At 39.1% G+C, this 19358-nt stretch overlaps 1 protein-coding gene and 1 pseudogene across 2 annotated transcripts; both read right to left on the bottom strand.

Moving 5' to 3' along the window:
- Nucleotides 1-1625: 1625 nt before the first annotated feature.
- On the bottom strand, nt 1626-3727 carry PRR32 (proline rich 32). 2 transcript variants are annotated; one of them, XM_008273173.4, is made up of 2 exons: nt 3531-3727; nt 1626-2654 (listed from the first exon to the last, which is right to left on the bottom strand). In XM_008273173.4, the coding sequence occupies exons 1-2, from the start codon at nt 3548-3550 to the stop codon at nt 1775-1777; spliced, it is 900 nt and encodes a 299-aa protein (XP_008271395.1). In that variant the 5' UTR covers nt 3551-3727; the 3' UTR covers nt 1626-1774. The 2 variants fall into 2 exon arrangements, with proteins under 2 accessions (XP_008271395.1, XP_017205199.1); XM_017349710.3 differs by having other exon boundaries at nt 1626-2651.
- Nucleotides 3728-12595: 8868 nt separating this feature from the next.
- LOC103352006 (asparagine--tRNA ligase, cytoplasmic pseudogene) lies at nt 12596-13358 on the bottom strand (annotated as a pseudogene).
- Between the last annotated feature and the right edge of the window lie 6000 nt (nt 13359-19358).

The following is a 19358-nucleotide window of genomic DNA, read 5'->3' as shown; positions in this document are numbered from 1 at the left end:
GAAATGACACAAAAAATAACATACAAAAAGTGTATTAGGAAAGAAAACATAGTATTGAAGAGGAGCCGATTGTGTTGGTGGCAGTTACTTGTTACAGTGAATCTGTTATGAATTTTTGTAACTGCAACTAAAGTTTTTTGGAGTATTTATCTGAGCTACTTCCTTTGAGAAGGAAAGCTGATCCTGTCCTCCTGTCACTTACCATACCTTTTGGCAACTCTCTAGAGATGCAGCACTGCTGTTAACACAACAACTTGATTTCTTGTCAAAATATCTTTTAACATCTGGTTCAAAAGATATTTTGATGACTATAAGCATGCCCCACTCTTCTGTTCATTAAGGCTGAAAATTCAATAAGTGTTTGGTATACTGGGACTGAGCTACCTCATAGTGAGCAGCTGTCAAATGATCTGCTGAATACTTCTGCTCAACCCACCACAGTGAGTGAATGGAATAGTGCCAGCTTTGGGATGTAAACAGAGTGAGGGGAATTCTATCAAGCACTATCCAGATGCTCCTGCCAAGCCTTGCACTACCACCTGTACATTTAGGACAACTTATTATGAACACATGGAGAAAAAGACATTTAGCGAATCTATGTGTCCTTCTTGCCAGATTAGCAAAGAATCCATTATTGGGCGCTAAAAACACATTAATAATGGTATTGCTTCTAGGGTAGGTGTCTCTTGGATCTGTAGATTCTGTCAGATCCTAGTTGACTGATTACATCATTTACACCATCAGCACTCGACAGGAAAAATACTGTTGAGGAATTCGCTTCTGGAGATATTTCTAATTTAGTGATTGTTCACGTACAGTAGCACTGTATTTTAGAGTACTTTACTGTGTAATAGAATTAAGTCACTGAGACACCAAAATGTCCATCTTTCCATACTGTATGACATGTCCGTATTTTTTCACTTAAGATTGCAATAGTAACCCCTCTGGACATTTACATAATCTCTCAACTGCCATCATAATGGGTATTATAACACATTATGAAGAATATAACTACAACGGGATAGGAGAAAAAATCCATGTGAGTAAAATCTTTCCATTTGCATTCAAAAGTTCTGAGCGGATAGAATCCCTTTGTTCTGAGCACAGGTGAAAGGATCAGTCCAATTACAACTTGCCCCTAAATTCTCACTAATAATGTGTGATGTACTTAGCAACAGTGACAAGTTGGGAAGAAGCAGTAGATCATATTGAAGCAGTGATCTGCCCCTTGTTCTTCTTTCCCGACCTTTCAATCGGGCTCTGCCTCCGTTTGTGAAATGTTAGCTCCGTTACTCTCACCTCAGGCTCATCTGGCTCCTTTTACTGTTCGTGCACTTTTTCTGTTACATGGATTTTGGCCTGTCGTTATGGACATTGTCTGAATTCACCCATCCAGCTCTGACCAAGCCTGTAGGCCTTCAATAGGTAAGAATTCTGCATCCCAGACTTGGCCTAGCCACAACTCAAGTGTCCTTTGCCCCCAGTCACACTTGAACACAAGTCAATACAAAATATTGGAAAGAATTTAAATATTTTGAAAACACACACTTTTTGGCTTAATTATCATAAAGATGGAAATGCAATGCAAGGCTTAGAATCTCCAGGTGGCATTAAAAAATTCACAATTTTTTCAGGTTGTGGAAATTTTATTGAATCTCCAAGTATATAAGGCACATTCAGTGTGACAGGTAGGAGGTTTCAACTACAAAAACCATGAACTAATAACTTGAATCTTTTCCTCCTAATCTTTTTCTTTCTCCTTCCTTCTCTGCACTCAGTTATGCTCTCTGCTTGAGGATGAAGCAACCAGCATTCCCCCGGAAGGGAAATGAGCAAAATAAGAGGGCAGTGGAGGAGCAAATATTGGGGGAGGAGCAAAAGCAATGGGCATAGCAAGAAAGGGATTGAAACTTGGAGGCTGTGGCGATATGAAGCAATGAGCGGTAGAGCAAGGAGGTAAACCTGGAGTACTGGAAGACAGTGGGATAGGCCTTGGCCACCTATCCATGGGGTGTCGTGCTCTTCCCGGAGGGAAGGAAACATGAGCCAGCCTTCTCTGGCAGGCCATTCTAGGATTTCCTGGAGGTACCTCCATCACTATCCCGGATCTAAGGGTAGGGATTTGTGGAGGGCCTCTTACTTGTGGGATCCTGGGTTGAAAGAAACCTTTACCCCTTGGCAAAGTCGAATAAAACCTGGCATTATTGCCACCTCTCTCAGTGCCTCCATGGCTGACTCTTGTGCCCCCTACCATCAGTGCAGGAGGGCCACCAGAGACTTCCTGGGACATATTAATAGAATCCTGTCCCTTTTGCCTCCGGCCTGCCAGCCCCTCAGAGCTATTTATTTCTGCTGTTGCTAGGGACTCTTCCGCAACAGCAGGTGGTGGCCCATAAGGCTGTCTAAGAGCTCTGGAACTAACAACAGGAATGCAGGATCCTGTTCTCTCAGAGGGTCGCTCCAGTTGCTGTCTTGTCAAATCGGTCAGCACGTTGAAGGAAGATCTCAGCGGGACGTGAGTGTGGCCCCAGGGCTCCACATCTTCCCTTAGCATGGAACTCAGACATTCCTTGGGCATGTCCTGGTGCAGATCTTGGTTTCCATTTTTGTCCATAGTGCCGACTATGGGTGAAGGAGCATGTCTCCCCAGGCTTCTGAAAACATTTAAAAAGTTCAAAATAGAAATGCGGTGGTTAGAAATTATCTGAAATAAGTGATTGACAGGACACAGTGGAATATACCAGGGGAAAAAGGCACTACCTTTCTTCCTGTAGTCAAAGAAATACCTCCTCAGCCCACTGGCCTTTTACTAGTGGGCTTATTAAACTCCTGCTTCTTGATTACACATTGTGGATGCGCAGTGACCCTACTCCATTCCCCATTCCCTCACCACCGCCAAGCAGCAAGATCTTCCCCCCAAAATACCTAGATAGGTTCTACGTAGGCATAGGACAGAAAATGCTAACTCTTTCAAGTCCCCGTACCAGCCATGATCCACTAAGCCCAGCATTCCAACACTGGCAAGAGTGTTTTCAAAAGTCTTCTGAGGGAAAATATTTTTGTTTTCTCCACAGAATTCAAAGAAATATTAATTACATTAACAACACTCCAGTTCCGTGTTATGAAACTTCATTCAATTCTCAATGCCGAATTTTGAAAAACTGCCCTTTCATTAAATCCGTACCACATCCTAAAGTTAAAATGTCATCATATTTAAGTCTCACTGGTGACACGAGGGATTTGCAACTTTTGTTTCAAAATTAAATTTAAAACCTGCTACCCTTATGTTCCTAAATCTATATATATGAAACTTGTATAACTTGAATAAAATTTTTAAAAAAGAAAGAAAAAACTGCTGCCCTTAAATGCAGCAGCATTCTTAAGATGTCAGTTTATATCCTTCAAGCTTTTGCCTGTGATCCTCTTCCACAAGCCCTCCAACTCCTTTGCCCATGCCCCAGTCACACAGTAAAGCAATTCAAATTGCCTTTTGCCTTAAATTAAACAGTTGCCCTCGATTTTGTACTTACACATTCTCAATACAAGCCATGGAGAAATTTGATCAGGATAGCCTTTATGAGGTGGTGGAGAAAACCAGCTAAACGCCCACACAGGCCAACTCAGCCTGGAGAAATGACCTGTGCTTCTGCGTTAGTGAGACTTGACAACTCGAATGAAGCCGGGGACCAACTGCTTCTTTCTAGATTTGGAGTTCTCTTTCTGGGGTGACCAGTTGCTAGGGAAGGGAGGGAGAAAAGGAGCTGAGAGGGAGGAGGGAATAAATCTGTGACACTCCTTTGAAGCTAAATGTAGGGCTGCTTTTTGCACAGTAGCGGATGGTAAAGACATTTGACTTTAGTACGGGCCAGTTGGAAAGATAAATCACTTTAAGAAGGATTTGGAGGAGCCATGGAGACATGGTCCTTTGTTAAGAGTTATTTTTAAACTTTTAATTATAAAAGATGGTTGTCAAGTCTCCTCTTTGAATTTGGAAACATTGAGCAGAGTACTTTGCCTAATCTTGTAATTTGAGCTTCCAGTTTGAAGATGCATACTATTAAGTTGGTGGGGAACAGAGATTTGTGGGTTTAAACTGCTTCTCTATTTGTGAAAATGAAACAAGAATAGCACTATAAAAATCCTTCTAATAATCATCTTAGCTTTCATTTTAGCCCTTCAGTTTGCAGGGTTTTTTTCCCCCTATAGTAGAGCTCTGGAAATTTCTATTTGGGGAGGAGGAATAAGGGCTGAATGGGTATATTAAATTTATGAATATTAGTTCATATTTTGCCTTATATCATTTTAGCAAAAAAAAATCTGTATTCTTCCAGCCTAAATTTCCTATATTTTCCCCCACTTTAATCCAGTGTAATTCTCCGGCTTTTTTGTCATTGATCTAGAGATTAATTACTCAGAAATTACAATGACTATTCTCTCACTTGACACAGCTAATGTTGCTCAAGACAGAAATACAAATGTGGCACATTTCCTTAAATTTACCTGAGATGCGTGCAGACTGGACCTAAAAGGTCATCTTTCCTTTATTCTCTGTCAATATACACCGCTCTAGTTCAATAATGATGCATATTTCATTTTTTCTTAAGGAAAGCTAACAAAGTAAAATGCCAAATTTTTCAATTTATAGATATACTATTTGTGTGTGAGAGAGAGAGAATACGTAAATACAAGTTACTAAGGTGAGGGAATGCTCACTGCTGTGAAGCCACACAACTCATGATAGAAATGTGGAAATGAACTTTTGAGTCTCTAAGTGCACTGCTTCCCGCCACGGTGCCCTATCTCTCTGTTTACACTACTGAATGACTTTTATCTCAAGGAAAGATGAAAGTGGCATGTTTCCTAACACACTTCCTAGAGGAATTTGTTCACTTGCCTAGCATGGTTCCCTATTAAGAAATCTCTTCATTTCAAAGCTTCAATTTCTATTCTTGCTTCAGTTTATTATGTTCCTTGTCTCCTTAAAAGAAAACTTACTGTTAGGGAAATAATTGTACTGTAATGTTAAAGTCCTTTGAGCACTTGCCATATCATGGAGAATGATGCATCTTTGCTTAATGCCTGGAGATAGTTGGTAAGTCATACTTACATACATAGTTTATGTATGGGAGATTGCAATGTTTTTGTTTGAGTAATGCCAACAAAGTCCCAAGAAACCATTTTATGTCTATTAAATAATTGAAATAATGGGTTCTTTTTATCTTAAAAATTTTCTTACTAAGATATCTTAGTGGAGTTACGTCGTGAAGAAGTATAACATGGGGACCAAATATCTCAAACGATGACAAAGCCTGCTGCTTAAAAAATTTCCAAACCCATAAAAGATATTATACATTTATGTATTATTGTCTTAGATTCTGTGTTGTCACTTGTTTGGTTTTGTGTAGACAACACACCTTTATTGAATGCCTACTGCATGCATTCAGAGTTGTGTTGAGTGTGGACTGAAACAAAACAGTTAAATATGCAAGGCATAGTGACTTCAAAGAATAATTCATTTTTTTCCTAGGTAGATTAACATCCTAACTATCAAGGAATGATATAATAGAGAACATAAATAGATCATTAGCTGCATGGAATAAGCTAAGACAACAATGGAAATTCAGAAGGTGGAACTGTAAGAGTAGTTGTGACATATATGAGATTGAGTTTTGGTTGTGTTTTGAAGAATGTATATATGGGATGAAGAGAAGAATTCATTCTATGCCAAGAACAGATAGGAAAGAAAAGGACACTTTGCAATTTTGCTTTTCAGATTTTCAATACAAATTAGGACTTATATTTGGCAGATATAGAAATAAAACGTTGATTGGATCCTTTATATAGAGATCAACCAGAAAATTAATAAAGTTGCACCCACTATGGAATATTTAAAGATACTCAAATTTTAAAGTTAAAGATGAGGGGCCAGATCTGTGGCACAGCAGGTAAAGCTACTATCTGCAGTACTGGCATCCCATATCAGCGCCGGTTCTGGTCCCAGCTGCTCCACTTCCAATCCAGCTCTCTGTTATGGCCTGGGAAAGCAGTACAAGATGGACCAAGTCCTTGGGTCCCTGCACTCATGTGGGAAACCTGGAAGAAGCTCCAGGCTCCTGGCTTCGGATCGGCGCAGCTGCAGCCATTGTGGCTATTTGGGGAATGAACCAGCGGATGGAAGACACCCCCTTTCTGTGTGTGTGTGGGTGTGTGTAACTCTTTCAAATAAATAAATAAATCTTTTTAAAAAAAGTTAAAGATGAAAGGAGTATCATATCAAAACTTACTTTTTTACAAATAACTCAATCTCCCTCAATTATCGACTGAGCTTTGATAATGAAGAAATAAAATGTCTTTTGTTTGCCTGAATGACTGCTTTGGGGAGAAGGATATGGATAAAAGAAGCTAAGTTAAAAAGGACTTTCATTACCCATGCCCCCTCATTTCATGTCACATATCCAGATATTATCAATGTTTTTTTCAAAATATTGAAGACTTAAAGTGCTAAAAGAGCACCATGTATTACAAAATGCAGTTTTTCCACAAAAATCATGGTTTATTTTTCAAAGAAAATTTGCAGATATGTAAGTGCAGGCATATTTTTTCTCTGGCTTAGAAAAGGAATCCAGGAAACAGAGATATGAAAATGAATTCCTCTATTTCCATCAGGCTAATAAGAAGATGGTAAGAAGATTATCATGTTGATCTCTGGGGAAATAGTTGTCAAAAAATCTTATCCATTAACTCACTCTCAAAACGTCATGTAGATGTGCCCATAGAAAGCTCTTTAATTTTAATATATCTAAAAAATCGTTCTAGAAAGTAGACTAGATATTTTTAGGGATCTGTGTCTATTTAATTCAGTGTATTAAAGCATGGAATTCAGTAAAAAGTGATATTATCCCAAAATGAGCCAACTATAGGCAGTAGTCATGTCATTTCTGCCATCAACTGTTCTGCAAATTCTGTTTGGTAAGTGATGCACATAAGCAGGTGAGAGTGTGGCTGTTTCACCACTGGCAATGGCAAAAGCATTGAACAATATATGTCTCAGTGCTGGACCTGTGTGTATGAAGTTCAATAGACTATTATTGCTTTCCTCATGTTCTGAGCTTCAGATTTAAAATATTTATATATTTCATTTTAAGTGATGTAGTTTATGACAGGTCCTCTAAAATGGACATCAGAAGCTCTTTCAACATAGGTTACTATACCTCTTCCTGATCTAATAGTCAAAACTTGAAATTAAGTATCAGCAGGGTAAGTTTAATGAGAAAATCAATAAGTAAAAGGAGCTTGAGTTGTTTTTACCATTTTCTGTAGATCAAACATTTGTTGTTCACAGCAAACTTTCTTTTTTGTTTATGTTATTTTGGAAAGAGAGAGAGAGAATCTCTTATCTGCCAGTTCACTCCCCAAATGCCTACAACAACTGAGGTTGGGCCAGGTCAAAGCCAGGAACCATGAAATTCATTGGGTATCCCATATGGGTAGTGTAGGTACTCAAGTATTCTGGTCATCATCTACTGCCTCCCAGATCCATTAGTAGGAAGTTAGATTGGAAGTGGATGTGGGACTCAAACTCAGGCACTTTGGTGTAGGTTGTGGATATCTCAAGGAGCATCTTAACCCACTGTACCACACTTCCCACCACTACAGCAACCATTTAAGGTAATTATAATTATACCCATTTGCAGATGAGGAAAAAGAGAGGTTAAGTAATAATTTTCCAATAGTCCCTGCAGCTAACAAATTGTGGACAATATTCAGACACAGTCAATCTGACATCAGAGCCCATATGTCTTCTATTTAACAATATGGTTTCCTAATTATAGTCCTAGGATAACCACAGAAATATCTCATATTAAAATGTGTATGATACCTGAGTTTAATTCAGTATATTTAATGCATGCACTCTGACATTCATACAGAAGTGTTTCTGTGTAGAGGAAATCATCTTACCACAATGCTCACACCCCAGAAAGCTTGTTCATACACAATACAGCAAGTAACTGAAGCATGAAGTGTTTTGTGGTACTGTAGTAGGATGTTGAGGACTAGGAACCCTGTCAAAGAGTAACTGATATTGATGACAGAGAAAAGGACTTTCTTACAGAAACACACTGATTGATCATTACTGAGGAATTACTGTTAATATGAGCTCAATGCTGCCAATATTAACATTAATGTTGATGTTTGGAGCTTCAGATATAGGGTTCTTCAGATTTTTCCATGGTACTAGGATGAGACTAAAGTGCCAATGAACCTATAATCATGGTCAGTTTATCCACCTTCTAGGAAAAGAGAAACAGAAAGAAACATGGGGTGTGTGTGTGTGTGTGTATGTGTGTGTGTGTATGTGTGTGTTGAAATGAGGGGGAGAATTTGAGTCGTCCAAGTGAGATATTAGTGATAACTCTAAAAAATACCCTAAATAAAAAGTAAAATATAAGTAATGTGTTTCGGGTTCATATATGGTAGCTATTATAAATTATTTCAAACATAAGCTAATAAGTAAAATGATGAAAGTTAATCTAAGAAGTGACAGTTTATAGTAGTCTGTCAAGGCTATAAATTTATTATGCTGATATATTTATGTGTATATGTTTGTGTGTGTATATCTCTACCTATATGTATTTGCCATGTCAGAATTCAATGTTAGGTCAAGGAATTGAAGGCATACTTTATTTGTTGTGTAGTTGGTTGGAAAACCAAAACTACTTTAAATTAACTTCTTATTGCTTATAATTAAGATACTGTCAATTCAAGTTTAAATATTTTGTCAACTGATTTAAAATGAATCGTATTCCCCAAGTTGTCAAGACTTTTGACTCTGGAATCAGAAGAGCAGAGATCTAAGTTTGAATCAGTTTATTACTTACTAAATGTATTACTTACTGTGTGACTCTGGGAAGGTTTCCTAACTTCTCTGAATCTCACACTCCTCGTCTGAAAAAAGGGGATTAAAGAGACAATTATATTAATTCATATGTGATAAATGATTCATACATACTAAGTATTTAAAATATAATTACTTTCCTTGTACGTATTAGATTCAATTCTCATATATAAATTGGGATTATAATACTGCTTCATATTTCAAGGCTGTTGAGAGAATTAAATATGATAGATATTTGAAATTATTTGGTAAACTATAAATCATTTAACACTTTAGGTTGATATAACTATGAGTGGTAGTTCTGGAGCAAGAACACATTTTGGCACATTGAAAATAGTACTACCTAGGTGGCTATGCATTTCACCTACACGTAAGGGCATTTTTCATTCCCTGAGTCATTAAGGTAGGGAGGATTAACCACACTATTTTAAAAATCCCATGGTGCAAAATGCTTTAAACTTTTCAGTTTCTACTACATAAATCATATCCATTGTTGTATTTAATTCAGTAGCTGGGTTAGAATAAAGAGTCTGCATTTTTGTATTTGACTACATATTTAATTGGGCTTCAGAATCTTGTGTTTCACAGCAGGATTTACAAAGCCCCTGCATAGATTAGAGAGAAAGCCTGGGTGGTCTGGGGACAGAGGAGATGGTTGCTTGGTTTCCTGATAGTCAAGATTTTAATTGATTGATTCTCTGAATGACTTGTTCTTGAGAGGGAAAAAAAGGTTTTTCCCACCACAGTCTCTGACTCCCAACCTCAAAGCCTTCTCAAGTGATCAGATAAATAGCTTGCTGTAAAAAGAGTAACACTTTTATAAACTGGCTGTAATTCTGTATACAAGAATATTTGTTGATGAAACTCAAAATTAAAATAATAATGATGTCCATCCGGAGATACTGTTCTTAATTCTAGTCTGAATTATTCATGTTGCTGACATAAGAGTTTGTTTTCAGATTTGAATAATCAGAAGTACTATCCAGTTTTCTATTTGCTTTGTTTAAAGAACTATTTCACACATTTCACCTCTAGTGCGTAACAAATTGATATATGTGTGTACTTAGGGGAAGAGTTCACTTGAAGATCAGACTGTGGAGGGCCAGAAAATGGAGAAGACCTCTCAGAAGACTATTAAAGGATAATAGAGGAATCTCACTCAGGTAGCAAAGTCTCAAGCGCTATAATAATATCTGAACCAAACTGACGAGTCCTTCAAGAGATACTGAGTTATTTTACATATGGTCAAACCAAAGCAAATGAAGATTGCACTATTTCAGGGTGGTCTATGCCGTTAGTATGTCTTTGGCTCCAAAATTTTATTGAACAACGTATTTAGGTGGGGATCTTATTAAAATAACAGATTACTGGATTCCACCTCTGGGATTCTGATTCAGTTGATCTCCACTGAGGCCCAGCTATCTATAGTTTAAATAATTATTGATTCTGATGGAGTGATCTTCTTAGAACAATAGAGAAATCCTGTGGCTGACTGGGAGCTGTGCTTCACTAATTCTGTTCAGCCTCATGAAAGAGGAATAGACTGCATATCACTAGCATAAGAATGAATCCAGATTGGATACTACTAAATATAACATTTGCACATTTGCACCATCGTGAGGTTGAAAAATTGCTAAGTCCTACCATAATAAATCAGCAAACATTTAATTCTTTCTTTATTTATAGTTTTGGATTGGTGTGCCATATTTGTACATTTTAAGGGGTACAGTACAATATTTTAATATTTATACACAGTGTAAACCAACAATACTAGGTATCCATCCTGTCAATTTCTTTATCTCTCTTTCTGTTTGAAGGCTACCAGCTCCTCTCTTCCAGGTCTTTATATAGCATATTACACATCATTATGAACCACAGTCATCCCATTGTGCTGCAAAACACCAGAACCAATTATATTCACCCTGCTGTGTTTCATTGCCCATTTTCCAAACTCCTCTCAGCCACCCTTCCCAGCGTCTATCTATCACTATTTTAAATGCTGATATTTACCTATCTATATTATTTTTAATTTACACATGCATGAGAGAACGTGAGATATTTGTCTATCTGTGTCTAGCTTATTTCACCTAATATCTAGTAACCTCAACTTCAATTGACTTTGCTGGAAATTGTAAGACTGCATTCTTTTTGATGGCTGGACAATATCCCATCAAATATATATACAATGTTTTTTATTCATCCATTTATGGATACCTAGCTTGATTCCATATCTTAGCTATTGTACATAGTGTCGTAATGAACATGAGATTTCAGCTATCTCTTTCATATGCTGACTTAATTTCCTTTGGATATATTCTCCAAACTGAAATAATTGGGTTAATATGGTATAATTCCTTTTGGTTTTTTGAAGTACCTCAATATTGTTATCTATAATGGAATACTAATTTGCATTCCCATCAAAAGTGTATAAGGGTTATATTTTCTTCACAAACTCATCACCATTTGCATTTTTGCTTTTGATATAATAGCCATTCTAATGACACTTCATTGAGGTTTTGATTTGCATTTCCTGAATGTGTAGTGATGTTGGGTATTTTGTCTGCTGTAATTTGAATTTCTTTTCTTGAAAGAACACCTATTTAGTTCCTTTGTTCCCTTTATTTTAGTTTGAAAGAAAGAAAGAGAGAGGGAGAGACAGAAGAAGAAGGACAAGAAGACAAAGATGAAGAAGAGGAGGAGGAGGAGAAAGAAAAGAAGGAAAGGAAGAAAAGGAAGGAGAGGAAGGAAGGAAGGAAGGGATCATTAATCTACTTGTTCACTACTCAAATGCCTACAAAATGCAGGCATGGGTCAGGCAGAAATCAGGAGCTAGGAATTCCATCTAGGTCTCACATGTAGTTGTCAGTAATGTTAGGAAACTGGCGCAGTTTTAGCCAGGTGGCTGCATTGCCCAACTACCTGAGCCAGGCTCCACCCCCAACCTAATGGGATTCGCTGCTCCTGCTTCCCTGCCCGCCCTCAGGCAAAGTTTTAAAAGGGCCTGTTCCTGAACACGTGCTCTCTTGGCTCTTGACTCTTTTTTTTTTTTTTTTTTTTTGGCATGTGTCCATTTATTGATTGCTGGGAATACAGCCTATTGAGAATACACGGCATGCATCTGGGGGGGGGGGGAATTAACCAAATCTGAAGCGAAGTCACTCAACAAGCCTGCTGTGAGTTAATAAGGTAGCACAGAGCGCACGCGAGGGCACGGTGGGGAAGACGCAGCCACGCAGAGCTGTGAGCCAGGCTCCACTGCGAACTCCTCTGGAACTCTCTGAACCCTAACTACTCAGGGATGATCAGGAAGGAGAGGAGAGCACTTGCCTCTGTAGTGACGCGGGAGGCTGTGAGTTAAAGCACCCCCCCACCCCCCCCCCACCCCGCAACCAGTTATGCTCTTACTTCATGTTCTTCCAGCAAGTCCATCTTTTACTATTTCTTCCGTGTCAATTCACAGGCCTTGGAATTCTAAGCACTATGGACTTAGAAGAGTAATGACTGATGTCAAGACTATCTCCATTTGATTCCAACTTCTAGTGCTTGGTTATACCCTGTTCTGATACTAGATTTTTATGCCCGATTGCCAAATTCTCCCCCCACCAAGATGTTTCTTATAACTCACTGACACCAGAAAATGATAGAAACCAAATTCTAGTTACTGTTAAGAGGACAGAAAGGTTAAGTTACTGGAATGTCTTAAGCCATAATTAAGAACTGTTTAATTATATATCCGGTACATAGAACACAGCGACTAGAGCCTGTAATTGGATAAAATGCTGAAACGGATCCATAACTACAGAACTCCATGCCACTCGTTTCTTCCAAACTTTGCAATGAATACTCCTTTTCTTCAAATGACAGCAACGCTGCTTGATGTTCAAGCAATATGGACGACTTTTCATGGTAAGAGGAATCAAAAACAGAGAAAAACAAATAGTTACAGGCCAATGGGACAGAAGAGGGATGATTTGGCTTTCTGTTTTTTTCCTTTTGGAAAGAGGCAGTCTGCTCCTTGCACGAACGGAGTTCCTTCGTTTATGCTGCAGGAGGACTCGGTCAGGGCCTGCAGCGCTGCACAAACCGAGGGTACAGGCACACGTCTCGGATGTGGTACCGGTTCAGGATCCAGGTTAAGAACCGCTCCAAGCCCAAGCCATAGCCTCCATGAGGACATGTCCCGTATTTTCTCTGATCTGTGTACCAGTAGTAGGGAGCGGGGTCAATCCCTTCTCTCTTATAACCTGCCAGCATTTCTTCACTATCCCAGATACGCATCGAGCCTCCCACAATCTCACCAACGTTGGGCATCAACACGTCCACAGATTCAGTGAGGTGGGAGTCCTCGGGGCATCGCTGCATATAGAAGGACTTGATCTCCACGGGAAATCGACACAGCAGGATGGGTTCATTAATGGTGTCTGTCATCAGCCTCTCAGGAGCTTCTGGGATATCTTCTCCAAACTCGACTCTTATCTCTTGGCTCTGCTCCCTGCTCTCTTGATCCTTCTCTCCTGTGCTCTCTTGGCCTCTTTTGGCTTCTCTCCTCCTCTCATCTCTCTTCTCCCTCCTCTGTCTCTCTCTCTTACAGTCTCCTTCTCTATTTTTCCTTCGCCGCCCCTTCACTCCTGTCTGTAGGGTGTTCCCCAGTAAACCCTTCCCCTTACTCCAGTGTCCGGTGTGTTTTGCGACGGCTAACATTAATATATAACAAGTAACCCAAGTACATGAGCCATCATATGTTTTCCCCCGAAGTGTGCATTAGTAGGAAGCAGGAATAGAAGTAGAGGCAGGATGTGAACCAGGCATTATGATATTTAATAAAGTTATCCTAAATGTCAGCTTAACCTATTATACCACTACACACTGCCCCCTTTTAACACTGCCCACATCTTAACACCTTAGTTATTATTTTGGTGTTGACTTTTTAAAAACTCTATTTGGTTTATTAATATGAATAGTTTGCAAATAGTTTTCCACTCTTTTCATGATCTCTTCACTCTGTATATTGTTTCCTTTGTTCTGCAGAAGCTTCCTGGTTTGCTAGAATCCCATTTGTCCAGTTTTTTTGTTGTCTCTGTTTTTTGGGGGCTTATCCAAAAGTCTTTGCCTATGCCAATGTCTTGAAGCATTTCCCCTTTGTTTTTTTTTCTAACAGTTAACTTCAACAGTTTTCCACTTTGAGTTGATTTTGTATGCAGTGAGAGGTAGGGGTCTTGATTTAATCTGTTCCACATGTTGGAGAAATTGTCTCTTCTGTCTTCTCGCGGGCATGTCTTTAGCTCACTTATCTGATTTATTTATTTGAAAGGCAGAGCATGAGAGAGATATCTTCTATCCACTGGTCTACTTCCTAAATGCCTTCAACAGCTAGTGATGTGCCAGGCACAAGTCAGGATCTTGGGACTCTATCCAGGTCTCTCCAGTGGCTGGCAGGAATCCAAGCATTTGGACCATCATAGCCTATTTTTCCAGGTGCATGAGTAAGAAGTTATATCAGAAGCAGAGAAATTTATATTGTAGAGATCTTTCACAAATTTGTTTAAAGTTATTACAAGGTTATTTTTGTTGTTGCTGTTAGCTATTGGATTGCTTTTTATACTTTCTTTCTCATTGAGTTTGCTATTGGTATATAAAAATGCCATCATTTTTTGGCATGTTGATTTTATATCCTGAAAATTTACTGAATTCTCTTATCAATTCTAATATTCTATTGGTGGAATCTTTTTGTTCACCTTGTATATAAAATCATTTCTTCTTCAATCAGGGATAATTTGATTGCTGCCTTTCCTTTTTGCCTGCCTTTTTTTTTCTTTTTCTTGTATAATTGCTCTGGATAAATATTCCAGTACCACACTGAATAAAAGCAGTGAGAGAGGACACTCTTATCTTGTTACATATCTTAAAAGAAAATTTTGCCAACTTTTCCCCATTCTGTGTGATGTTGTCTATGAGTTTGTCATATATATAGCTTTTATTATGTTAAAGTATGTTCTTGCTATACATAATTTATTCAAACTTTTTATTATACATAGGTGTTGAATGTTACTGAATGTTTTATCCACATCTATTGAGATGATCATATGATTTTGTTATTCATTCTGTTGATATGATGTGCTATATTTATGAATTTGTATATGTTGAGCCTTCCTAACAAGGGACAATTTGTATTTGATAGATTGTACAGCCTTGCAACCTGGCCTTCAGGACATCAATGCTTCCTTCTATTGAGCACTTTTTCTCATGTCTAAGCTACTGACTAGCCAGATGAGCACCAGAACATAAAACCCTTTGATCATACCCTTATATCTTCAAATCCCTTTTGTTATATAAACCTTTAAATATAATTAGTTTTTTTATTTTATTTTATTTTATTTTATTTTTAACTTTTATTTAATTAATATAAATTTCCAAAGTACAGCTTATGGATTACAATGGCTTCCCCCCCATAACGTCCCTCCCACCCGCAACCCTCCCCTCTCCCACTCCCTCTCCCCTTCCATTCACATCAAGATTCATTTTTGATTCTCTTTATATACAGAAGATCAGTTTAGCATACATTAAGTAAAGATTTCAACAGTTTGCTCCCACACAGAAACATAAAGTGAAAAATAATAGATGATTTTTTAAATGATGATGAAATCAGATCAGACCTATTGTCATGTTTAATCCCAGTGAGAGTCAAGTTGGGAATTGATAATTTCTTCTTTTTTCTTTTTTTTTTTTTTTTTTTGGCCGGTGCCACAGCTCAATAGGCTAATCCTCCGCCTTGCGGGTTCTAGTCCCGGTCAGGGCACCGGATTCTGTCCTGGTTGCCTCTCTTCCAGGCCAGCTCTCTGCTGTGGCCCAGGAGTGCAGTGGAGGATGGCCCAAGTCCTTGGGCCCTGCACCCCATGGGAGACCAGGATAAGTACCTGGCTCCTGCCTTCTGATAGGTGCGGTGCGCCGGCCTTAGCGCGCTGGCCGCGGCGGCCATTGGAGGGTGAACAAATGGCAAAAAGGAAGACTTCTCTCTCTCTCTCTCTCTCACTGTCCACTCTGCCTGTAAAAAGAAAAATAAATAAAATAAAAAAATATAATAAAAAATATAATTAGATTTTAATAGATGTGTTGAGCTTATCTACAGTAGCACTTCAAAATGTATGATCTAGGGACAATTATTCCACTTGTTTAGCTATTTTCAAAGGGGTTGCAGATCAAAATGTTTTCTTTATTATATGAAGATATTATTTTACCTTTCCCCTTATTTTTCCTCCTGGATGTGCAGTAGCTTTTCCAGAGCTTACATGATATGAACGGTCATTCCTCTGATGACTAGTGGACGAAACACTTGTACATTCCAATTCTTTAAATGGTTTCTGAGTTTGAATTTAAATGCAGTAAATGGTGATAGACATATCTAACCAAAATATCTAGAGTCTACAATTTTTAATTGTAAAATGATCATAGGCCAAAAAGACTTTTAGTCTGACTAGGAGGACTGAAAGGAGCTAGAGAATCACATAGGTCTCAGAGGTGCTCCCAGCCTCTAAACATATCACAGGATCCAGGGCTCAAACCACCTAGGTGGAACAACCACAGGCAGTTGGCTCTGAGAATATCTCTGTCTCTCTATGGACAGGACAAGCTAGCAGGGCAGAGTGGATCTTCTGTATCCCATGACTGTGGGAGCCTTATGTGCTGAGACCGTGAGAACTATATAACTGCATGAGAAGGCACAGGGTGTAGCTGGGTCTCTGGGCAATCAATAGAAGTTACTCCTCATGCACAGAACTCCCAGATTACCTAGGGTGGGTCCTTACAACGGGATCTGTGCTCACACAGGACTGCACAAATTCTTTATGCGGTTCATATGGCAGTACAGATGACTATTGCACCCACTGTGGGCAAACACCCATGCATTGATCACCCTGGAAAAGAAGAGGTGAGGGTGTGATTACACCAAAAGAGAGGACCATACCCTCTTTTGTTCTGAAAAAGGAGATCTACCAATCTCAAGTTGGGTGTCACCCTGGATACCTGTCCCACTGACTACAGCTGCATGGCCTCACCAAGCATACACCTCTGTGTATTCACTAAAAAAGCAGACATTAAATTAGGACACAGAGGCATAGTTCAAAGATAAAAATCACCAGAGGGAAAAATACAACAAGTATTTCCATGAATGTCTAAAAATAAAGGCAGAAATTCAAGAAACAAGAATAAGGAAGACATCATGACCCCCCAAAGAAACACAGCAAAACTTCAATATTAGAATGTGAAGGTGAAGAGACTGATTAAATGCCTGAAATGGAACTCAAAAGATTAATCATAGATTACTCAGAAGCAATGAGAGGCAAATTCATTAGTTAAAGAATTCATGCTGAGTGAAATAAGCCAGTCCCAAAGGGACAAATATCATATGTTCTCCCTGATTGGTGACAACTGAGCACCTAAAAGGAAACCTGTAGAAGTGAAATGGATACTATGAGAAACAATGACTTGATGAGCCCTTGTCCTGACTGTCGAAGAATAACTTACTACTTTATCCCTTTTAGTATTTTTTGTTCTACTTAATACTGTTGGTTGAACTCTTTAATTAACACACAATTATTCTTAGGTGTTTAAATTTAACTGGAAAGTGATCCCCGTTAAATATAAGAGTGGGAATAAGAGAGGGAGATGTACAGTTTGGCACATGCTCACTGAGACTTACGCCTAATGGTAGAGCTAAAAATGTGCCAGGGGATTCCAATTCAATCCCATCAAGGTGGCATGTACCAATGCCATCCTACTTGTTAAAGTGATCAGTTTCAGTTCATAATTGATCATAATGATAGGATTAAATGTAAAAGGGATTACATAAATAAGACCAGTGTCTGCAACTAATAATTGATAGAATTGAAAAGGGGAGAATGATCCTACATGGGAAGTAGGATACATAGCAAACTCACAGAATGGCAGATGTCCTAAACAGCACTCTGTCCTCAGATTCAGCCCTTAAGGCATTCAAATCTGGCTAAAAAGCCCATGAGAGTTACTCAGGCATGGAAAGCCAAGACACTGTGGCTAAAAAAAAAAGACCTAAATGAAAGATCTCTGTGAGTGAGATCCCAGCAGAAAGAATGGGCCATAAAAGAAGGCAGTACCTTTCTCTGAAGGGAGGAGAGAAGTTCCACTTTGACTATGGCCTTGTCTAAATAAGATTGGAGTTGGCGAACTCAAGAGGCTCCCATAGCCTTGGCAGCTCATGACAAAAGCCTCGGGTTATTATTGACATCATAAATAAGAGTGTCAATTGTTAAATCAAAAATGGAGTCACTGTGCACCTGCTCCCCATGTAGAACTTCTGTCCTTAACGTGTTGTACTATGTGAATTAATGGTAAAACTACTACCTAATCAGTACTCTATACTTTGTGTGTCTGTGTGGGTGTAGTCTGTTGAAATCTTTACTTAGCAGGGCCAGCACCCTGGCTCACTTGGTTAATCCTCCACCTGTGGCGCCGGCATCCCATATGGGCGCCGGGTTCTATTCCCAGTTGCTCCTCTTACAGTCCAGCTCTGTGCTTTAGCCCAGGAAGGCAGTGGAGGATGGCCCAGATGCTTGGACCCCTGCACCCGCATGGGAGACCAGGAAGAAGCACCTGGCTTCTGGCTTTGGATCAGCATAGCACGCTGGCCGTAAAGGCCATTTGAGGGATGAACCAATGGAAGGAAGACCTTTCTCTCTGTCTCTTTCTCTCACTGTCTAACTCTGCCTGTCAAAAAAAAAAGAAAAAAAATGAAAAAATTAAAAAGAAATCTTTACTTAGTATATACTAAGTTGATCTTCCGTATATAAAGATAATTGAAAATGAATCATGGGCCAGCGCCGTAGCTCACTTGGTTAATCTTCCACCTGCTGTGCCAGCATCCCATATGTGTGCTGGGTTCTAGTCCCGGTTGCTCCTCTTCCAGCCCAGCTCTCTGCTGTGGCCCGGGAGTGCAGTGGAGGATGGCCCAAGTGCTTGGGCCCTGCACCTGCATGGGAGACCAGGAAGAAGCACCTGGCTGCTGGCTTCAGATCTGTACAGCGCTGGCCATAGAGATGATTTGGTGGTGAACCAATGGAAGGCAGACCTTTCTCTCTGTCTCTCTCTCTCTCTCTCTCTCTCCATCTATAACTCTACCTGTCAAATTAAAAAAAAATGAATCGTGATGAAGAGTGGGATGGGAGAGGGAGTGGGAGATGGGATGCTTGTGGGTGGGAGGGAGGTTATGGGGGGAAAGCTGCTATAATTCAAAAATTGCACTTTGGAAATTTATATTTATTAAATAAAAGTTGAAAAAAAAAGAATTCCATACGTGACATGAATGGAAAACTATCCCATGAAATTGAGATTTTGAAGAGAAACCAAAATGAAATATTCAAAATGAAGAATTCAGATGCAAATAAAAAATACAGTGGAAAGCAGTAACAAAATGCTTGGTGAAGAATAAGAA

The sequence above is a fragment of the Oryctolagus cuniculus genome, chromosome X (assembly GCF_964237555.1).
Source record: "Oryctolagus cuniculus chromosome X, mOryCun1.1, whole genome shotgun sequence".
In the NCBI taxonomy this organism is placed as follows: domain Eukaryota; kingdom Metazoa; phylum Chordata; class Mammalia; order Lagomorpha; family Leporidae; genus Oryctolagus; species Oryctolagus cuniculus.
Note: the sequence above shows the minus strand (reverse complement) of the source record. Positions and strands in the feature narration are given on the sequence as shown.